Source organism: Gossypium raimondii, chromosome 12 (assembly GCF_025698545.1).
Source record: "Gossypium raimondii isolate GPD5lz chromosome 12, ASM2569854v1, whole genome shotgun sequence".
Taxonomy (NCBI): domain Eukaryota; kingdom Viridiplantae; phylum Streptophyta; class Magnoliopsida; order Malvales; family Malvaceae; genus Gossypium; species Gossypium raimondii.
In genome coordinates, this window is record NC_068576.1 from 18,089,548 (window position 1) to 18,098,804 (window position 9,257).

At 37.5% G+C, this 9,257-nt stretch overlaps 1 protein-coding gene and 1 non-coding gene across 2 annotated transcripts; both read left to right on the forward strand.

Annotated features, from left to right (window-relative positions):
* The first annotated feature begins 3,341 nt into the window (after positions 1-3,341).
* On the forward strand, positions 3,342-3,448 carry LOC128035748 (small nucleolar RNA R71). The gene has a single exon (XR_008192298.1). It is a non-coding gene; the product is annotated as a small nucleolar RNA R71 (small nucleolar RNA).
* Positions 3,449-7,327: 3,879 nt separating this feature from the next.
* On the forward strand, positions 7,328-7,945 carry LOC128035457 (uncharacterized). The gene is made up of 2 exons (XM_052625203.1): positions 7,328-7,552; positions 7,724-7,945. Exons 1-2 carry the CDS (start codon positions 7,328-7,330, stop codon positions 7,943-7,945), a joined length of 447 nt encoding a protein of 148 aa, XP_052481163.1.
* The last annotated feature ends 1,312 nt before the right edge of the window (positions 7,946-9,257 follow it).

A 9,257-nucleotide genomic window follows, 5' to 3' on the forward strand; every position in this document is an offset into this window, starting at 1 on the left:
GTAATGCAACCCTTTAATTGTTGATTGATCCATGTACCTACAAAAATTATTTTGTGCTGCAAAATAGAAAATAATAGGGTTTCTTTAAACACATTAACGTTATTAGTATCGAGTGCTGGGCAGAGAGGAGTACATATAAATTGCATCCAAATTTTTGTAATAGGGAGAATGATTGTTTGTTTAAAAGAGAGAGGTCACCCCGATGAAGTTTCTCGTTTCTATTTGACTCTACCTTCTATAAGGTAGTTCAAAATTATGTCAGTGTCTATATTAGTAAAGTGGTTTAAAATGAGGGATGACAAATTGTCCTCCTTGTAACACGGAACGCCATAATATTCACAAATGGCCTTGAGGGAAATGTCTATACTAGTATGTCTGACGTATACCTGGTCGCATCTGGAAATTTTCAAATTGGAGTAAAATTCCTATATTATGGGTATGGCAACAGGCTGCTTAGGAAGCATGCGAAAATTGTCCCACCTGTGAAAATGAACATCATCCTAAATTTTATTGTTAAGTGAGGAGGTCGGATCAAAACCACGTTCAGGGATGAACCTCCATCCTTGAATTGTCTGATAGAAGTCTACAACCTCTTTTTGGGCAAATTTGACGCCATCAACACCCGTCGACGGATCTGAGGCAGTTTAGGATCGAGATCGTTTTTGTTGTCTCGAGGGCATTCTTGCCAATTTCTTAATTTTAAATAAACAATAGTCACTTAACCAACTAGCCACAAGCAATCAACTAATAAACTAAACTATCGATATTAAAAACTGAAAGTTAAAATAAAGAGAGCAACAAAAATAATTGTAAAAAAGAAAAGAAAACTTAGACCGATTTGATCGCCTTAGCTGAGTTGGTTGATTTGAAAAAGCTTTGTGTTCCCCAAGCAATGGAAAAAGAAATACCTACAAGAAGATTAGAAATAACCAAAACAACAAAACAAGAAAATAGCATTTGCAAGAAAATAGAAGAAACTAAAGAGGGAGATTGAGAGAAAATAGAAAAGGGGGAGGAGTTTTTAAACCTCCAAAACACGTGGATTACGATACTAGAAACTGGGTATCGCCTAACCCGACATGGATATATGATACCCAAGGGTGGATATCGCGATATCCCCTATGTTTGGAACCCCCATCTTCGAGTCTGTTAGAGGTATCACGATACCAAGGGTTGGGTATCGCAATACCACTATGTAAAACCAAAATTTGACTTTTAAAATTCTAGCGGTATCACGATACCAGAGGTCCGGTGTGGTGATGCCAAAAAGATTTTTGGCCCCTATTGAAACTGTTCTAGAAATCGTGATATCCTCCATTGGATATCGCGGTTTCACTGAACAATCCCCAAAACATTTACAAAATCATCATATTATTTCTCTATCATCAAAATTCTATACTAACAAGTCTAAAAGGAAAACAACTACTAATTAAAATCCTACCCTACATGCAAAAACACTTGGATTCCATGATCAAAACATTTAATTATTTACAAATTTTTGGGTTCCCTTACCACATGCAGTACTTTAAAAATGCAACTTGAGGTGGTCGGTCACACCCCTGAAATGATGTTTCATCAGTGTTTTCGACACTTGGATACATCTTTTGTTCAATGTGTGACTGAGGCTTTCTGAGAACCGTAACATCTTCCTCATCCTTGTTCGCCACTTTCAGATTCTCTTGTGTGGCGAACAAACACTTGGAAAGCTACACCAATCTATAAAAGTTGCAATTTTGTTAGTACGATAAGGTCTCGTTTCAACTACCTGACAATCATATCCTTGTGATGGAAAAACCTCCTTAGACGTAGGCTCGGGCTCCACACATTTGAAAATTTTGATCTCTCCCTTGATGTCCATAGTTAACTCACCCCTTCCTACGTATAAAGTAGCTCTAGACGTGGCTAAGAAAGCTCTCCCAATAGGATTAGAATTTAAAGATCCTCCACGAAATCTAACACAATAAAGTTAGTGGGAAAAATAAATTGTGTAACCCTCATTAACACGTCCTTAAGGACTCCCTTGAGACATACCAAAGATCGGTTGATTAATTGCAAGGTGACTGACGTTTCCTTAAGCTCCTCCAAACTTAACCTCCTATAGATGGACAATGGCATAAGGTTAATGCTTGCCCCTAGATCACATAGGGCTTTCCCAAAACTAACTCCGCTTAGCTCTATTGGGATGGTGAAGCTACCGAGATCCTTAAGCTTGGAAGGAACCCTACTAGACACTACTGCGCTGCATTCCTCATTACGAATGATTTGTTCTTCTCTCCTTATTTTCTTTCTACGAGACATAACATCCCTAAGAAACTTGGCATATTTGGGCATTTTCTCAAGAAGCTCTAACAAGGGTAGGTTCATATTCAAGGCCTTAAACATATTGAGGAATTGCAAGAACTCCTCATTCTATTTTTTCTTATTCTCCTCTAGACGTAAAGGAAATGGTATGGCCTTCCGGCTTGGTGGTGGTGGTAGAACGGTTCTATCCTTTAGTTCGACTTATGTGGGCTCACTCTCAAGTCATTCCTTCTCTCCAACCTCATCTCCAACACTAAGATTGTTGGTGCTCTCATCCTTCTCACTAACTTCCTTTTTTTCCCACAATTTGGTTGAATAGGTTATTTAACCATAGCCCCGGATCTAAGGGTGATCGCCTTGGCATGCTCTTTTCCTTTCATCTTTAGATAAGGTTCGGTATTACTGGGTATGCTAGAGGGTAAGTTGTTTTGCAATAATTGTGAGACTTGGTTTTCTTTTACCCTAATCGACAATGGAAGGTCGCTACTATAGACTAGTTTTCTCTTTTGATCTAAGAGTGCCCTAAAAGGTAATGAAGGTTGATATGGTACATAAGCTTTTGGAAGATTAAGGTTTTGGTTCCCTTGATTAGGAGGTCACCTTTGATTCCCTTCCCACCTAAGGTTAGAATGGTTACGCCATCCCAAATTATAGGTGTTAGAGTAAGGGTTATATCCTCTATTCTCCACATAGTTAACCTCCATATGGTTTCTCTCATCATCGTGTCCTACATTAAAATGGGTTAGATTTGGCTGATTTTGGATTTGCGTCTTCGCCGAACTCATCTCTAATTGATTAAACCTTTTGAGGACTTGTTGATACTTGTCCTCATTACCAACAGCGTTCACTGTCAATTGTTTGGCTCTATATGTGAATCACTAAGCTGGCCACAAGTAAGAGTTCATTGTCATGTCCTCGATAAATTGGAAAGCTTCAGCGTATGTTTTTTTACATGAATGCTCTCCTAGATGCTCCATCAAGACTAGAGCAAGTTTCCATCAAGCTCATTGTAGAAAACTTGAAGTTGTAGCCAATCTTGTAAGTCATGATATGGGCACTTGTGCAGCATGAGCTTAAAGCGCTCCCATGTCTCGTATAGTGACTCCCCTTCTAATTGCAAAAAATTTGTAATATCCATACGAAGCTTCAATGTCTTGCTCAAAGGTAAATACTTTGCCAAAAATTTGCTCGCTAGCTCATCCTAAGTGTTGATGGAATCTACCTACTGTGAATCTAGTCACATAAAAGCATCATCAGTAAGAGAGAAAAGGAATAATCGAAGACGAATAACATCATCGAATACCCCCATTATATTTAAAAGTGTTACAAATGGTGAGAAATCTTTCAAGGTGTTGGTTTGGATTCTCATTCACTGACCCTCGAAATTGAAGGTTCGTTTGTATCATTTAGGTCCTTGTCAATTTAATTTTGAAGTTATTAGCATTAATCGCTAGACGATTAATGTTAGATCGAATAGCATTTAAGTTGGGCATCGCGTTGTCGTGCAAAGCTCACTACTCCATGTGTGGGTGTGGTGTTTGTTGAATCTCTACTCGTGGATCTTCGATAGGCTATTCTCTTTCTAAAGGTAGGGCGTCTCTAGGATGTTGCGCCCTTCTCGCGTGTGTGATGATACATTCCGGTTTTGGCTCAAAGGGTAAGACACTTTTACCGGTTTGAGTCATACAACACCTCCTACAAGCACAAAAGAGTGAAGAAAATAAAGACAAATAAAAATAAAGTCGTATTTATAAATCCTACTTTTGCTACTTATCTCTACTTAACATGTACACTAAAAATTACTCAATCTTACATTGTTTCCCCAGCAATAGCGCCAACAAATTTGACAACGCTTGCACATGCATGTAAAACAAACGATTTTATAAAATAATTTTAAAGCGTGGCTTTACTACAAACGTACAAGTTAGTTGTAATATTTGTAGTGTTACAATGGAACACCGGAGTAGTCTAAAGATCCAACCCAAATGAGATTGTAACACCCCAAATCCGGTCTAAACGTTATGACTGAATTTGGCGATGTCACATTGTAACACCCCTTACTCGTATTCGGCGCCGGAATAGGGACGAGGCATTACCAGAACACATACACTTATAAACATGTTAAACCGAGTTATAAAATTTCATTCAAATTTAAACTCTTCAAATTTTTAACATGCTTTTATAAATCTTCACGTTATAACTTCAAAATACTATATTGTAACAAATACGGCTTCTGAGACCCAATACATACTCATTGAATTCAATACTTCATTTCCATTTCATTTAACTTACGATTCTGATGTTCACGATTCAATTCAATTTCTCAATCCAATATACATTTTAATACCACAATAATTCATTTAATTCAAATCATATCATTTGCAATTTCCATTTAATTCACGTACAATACAATTTCATTAAGTTCAATACTAATACATATTTATCGTTTAACTTAACATCCCCTTTTTGCATCATTTTACACTTCAAGCATGAACCTAGTATTTCATTTCCTTTCCACTCTCGTTTCCTATGCATATCACACAACATATAAACATTACACTCAACCATAGTCGCAAGCTAGTCTTTTTGAAGACTAACCACATGATAAACTATTTTAATAAAGATTACAAACTTTAAACCTTACCACCCTTTTATGATCACAAGCATATTTCCATCTAGACATTTACCACCTCAATGCATAATTTTATAAATTTGATGTGGCGTAATCCATCCACAACTTGGCAAAAGCCTAAGCATACACACCAAACATGCTAGCCAAATAAACATATAGTATAAACATTATAAGCATGGATAAGCACCACATTTATTTATGTATCAAAATTATCAACATGAGTTAATTCATAAACCATTTCTGACATTACTACATACCAAATCATATACCAAGTATACCACATACACATACTATGAAACTTTATTTTCTCACATGAACTTTAACTATAACTAATAATGCACAATTATAAACATCATTTCTTTTCAATTGTTTATCGATTATAATCAAGCATATGGCCAATTATACACAAATCATTCATCTATTCTTCCAATTTTCCTCCTCATCCTCTCCATTCCACATCCTTAATGTGTATAACACACTTAAACAACATTAACTACAATTTTACTTTTCACTCACATGTATATTCAAACATGTCTATTCAAGTCAGAGTTAGTAAATTATTTTTACCTGAAGCTACAGAACTCCAAATTAAGATCCGTAAATTTTCCCCAAAATAGATTCACATATCTTCCTATCATAAATTTTCAGAATTTTTGGTTTAACCAAATAGTATATTTTATTTTTTAAAATTTCCCTTGTTTCACTGCTCGATAGTTCTGACCTCTCTTCACAAAAAATTAATTATCTCATTGTACAGAATTCAGATATTGTTTTTGTTTGTTATTATTGAAAATAGATTCACTGAGGATTCGAAACATATAAACTTTATCCCATAATTATTTTTGTACAATTTTTGACAATTTCTCAAAGTCATAACAAGGAATTCCAAACTCATTCTGACTCTATCTAACTAAAATTCAAATATCTCAAAATATATAACTCTTTTGCTTTCTTTGTTTCTTTTATGTGAAAATAGACTCATTCAGCTTCAATTTAATATATTATTTAGCCTCTAATTAAATCTTCACCATTTTTGACGATTTTTCAAATTCACACAACTGTTGCTGTCTAAACTGTTTTATTGCTAAATGTACTCTTTCATAATTTCACTTTTTCACTTTCAATCACAAATCAATTCAAAATTCAATTTTCCATTTCTAAGTCAATATTCAATTCAATTCCACACCTATATTCATTATTGAATTACACTTAGTAAGGTTGTGGCTTATGCATCCCGTCAGCTTAAGACTCACGAAGGGAATTATTCGACGCGTGATCTTGAGTTGGCTGCTGTAGTTTTTACGTTAAAGATCTAGAGGCACTATCTGTACGGTGAAAGGTGTATCATCTACACTGATCACAAGAGCCTCAAGTACCTCCTTACTCAGAAGGAGTTGAATCTTAGACAGCATCGATGGATTGAGCTAATCAAAGATTATGACTACACGATATAGTATCATCCTAGTAAGGCCAATGTGGTGGCCAACGCTCTAAGTCATAGAGAAATAACTGATTTGAAGGTAATGTTCGCTCGTATTAGTCTATTTGATGATGGGAGTCTATTAGCCGAATTGCAAGTTAAGCCGACTTGGATTAATCAGATTCGAGATAAGCAGTTAGGGGATGAGTCTCTGGTTTGCAGTTCCGTCAGATTGAGAGTAGTAGTACTTCTGATTTGGGCTGAATAAGGATGGGGTTCTGTGTTCTCGAGGTCGAATCTGTGTGTCGAATGATACTGATCTGAGGGAGTCGATTTTGAAAGAAGCGCATAGTAGCCCCTATGCTATGCATCCCAGTGGTAATAAGATGTATCGGGATCTTTGTGAATTGTATTAGTGGTCGGGTTTGAAACGTGAGGTTACGAATTTCGTTGTTCATTGTCTGATGTGCCAGCGAGTTAAGGCTGAGCACTAGTTACCTTTCGGTTTGCTCCAACCCGTTAAGATTCCTTTATAAAAGTGGGAACGAGTAACGATGGACTTTGTTAGTGGGTTGCCCTTAACACCCACTAAGAAGGATTCTGTTTGGGTCATCGTGAATCGATTAATGAAGTCCGCTCAATTTATTCCAGTTCAGATGGATTATTCTCTGCAGAAGTTAGCGAAGCTATATATTTTTGGTATTGTAAGACTACATGGGGTTCATGTTTTAATAAATTCTATAGAGATCCTCGCTTCACTTCTTGATTTTAGAATAAATTGCACGAGGCTCTGGGTTCGAGATTGGACTTCAGTATTACGTTTCATCCTCAGACCGATGGTCAATATAAGAGGGTGATTCAGATACTAGAGGATATACTTCGGAGTTCTGTGATAGATTTCTGAGGTAGTTGGGAGGATTTTTTTGCCACTAGCTGAGTTCGCCTACAATAACAATTTCTAGTCTAGCATCCAGATGGCACCTTACGAGGCTTTGTATGGTCATAAGTGTCATACTCTGCTATGTTGGACAAAGTTGGGTGAGCGTCGGGTTTTGGGTCCTGAATTGGTTTCTAAGACCGAAGATAAGGTTAGACTGATTCGGGATCGTCTGAAGGCGGATTCTGATAGACAGAAGTCTTATACAGATCTGAAGATGAGAGATATTGAGTACTCTGTAGGTGACTTCGTGTTTCTTAAGGTTTTTCCGTGAAAGAAAGTTCTAAGATTTGGTCGTAAGGGCAAGTTGAGCCTTAGGTTTATTGGGTCATATCAGATTCTGAAGCGTGTGGGACCGGTCACTTATTAGTTAGAGCTACCTCTAGAGTTAAACCATATCCATGATATATTTCATGTCTCGATGCTGAGGCAGTATCGGTCTGATCCATCTCACGTTGTCTCTGTTGAAGAGATCAAGATTAAACCAGATTTGACTTTTGAGGAGGATCCGATTCAAATTTTGGATCATGATGTTAAGGTTCTGAGGAGGAAGTCCATTCCATTAGTGAAGCTTCTGTGGCAGAATCATGGCGCTGAGGAAGCCACGTATGGATCTGAGGACTCGATGCGTCAGCAGTATCCTTATTTGTTCTGATCAGGTAAATTTCGAGGTCAAAATTTCTTTTAGGGGGTAGAGTTGTAACGCCTTGAATAATTTATTTTTATTTTTGTAAATATCTAACACAACTGTGTATCTGCTTCAGTGGTTAAGTGTTCTGGTGTATGCATGAGGTCTTGGGTTCAAGCCCCACATTTGATAATTTTGTTATTTTTTATCCAAGCTTTACCATTGTGGAAAGGGCTTACATAAAATTGTCTGTTAATTCATATTAGAATGTGTTTGCTGGTTCGATCGGTAAGGGGGTTGTTGTGTTTGAGGTCTTGTGTTTGAATCTCTGTGTAGGTGAGGGTGTTAATTTTTGCTCGGGTGTCTGATAGAATTTCAGTTGAGCTAAAAGTCTGAGGAAGTTCTGAGTTAGTGGGTTAGTGGGAGAAACTCTGGGGATATGTTATCATATCTGTCTTTATTTTTATTATTTTATTTTATTTTTTCCAAAAATCTCTTCATCTGTTTTTTACGTTTCTTATTTCCTTTTCTGCAAAAATTCTATTTCTTCTTGTTTCCCCAATTCCGCTCATCACTCTTTAACTTCTATTATTATTTTTGGAATTTCGTTGCTCCTTGCTCGGTTAAAGTAAGTAAGGTTGCATCTATTGGAGTTTCTGTTGTCTGTAAAGTGGCTTATTTCCTCTCGTGATGGCGTGTTGGGGTAACCGTGAAATCTGATGTTTCTGCGATTATTTTGGTGTAGGAGAAGGCGGTGATTAGTAAGTTTCGCTCCCTTTGCTTGAACGGTGTTAGCGGTGGTTTTCGTCTTCGGTAAGTCTAGTTTTTGTCAGATTGTCATTGACAAATTCATAATTTTAACCTCTAAATCGGTGTTGGTATGCTATTTCTTAGGTTTCGAAGGGCTTGGGATTGCACTAGCATATTAAACGAACCAGGTGTGTTCCTAAGCCACAAAAAATCAAGTTTCGGTAAAAGCTAAAAAACGACACTATCGACGCCACATGGGCGTGTGCTTGGCCGTGTGGTTGGTTGTGTGTGAGACACGGCCATGTGTTTGACGAAGGCATGGTCGTGCGCAAGACACGACTGTGTGGTGGTATGAGTGTGGCCGTGTGGGCCACACAGGCTAGGCCAAGTTGGGCGTGTGAGTTTTAGCCCAGGCTGTGTGGCCCACACGGGCAAGACCAATCTGGGTGTATGGGCCCACACGGGCATGTGGGCCTATGATTTTGAAATTTTCCTTAGGGTTGTACAGGTCGTTTCGATCAACTGTGGGCCTACCGTAGGGTCAGTAAAGGCTAACCAAACCCTAAAACTATTTGATCTTATAGTTTGA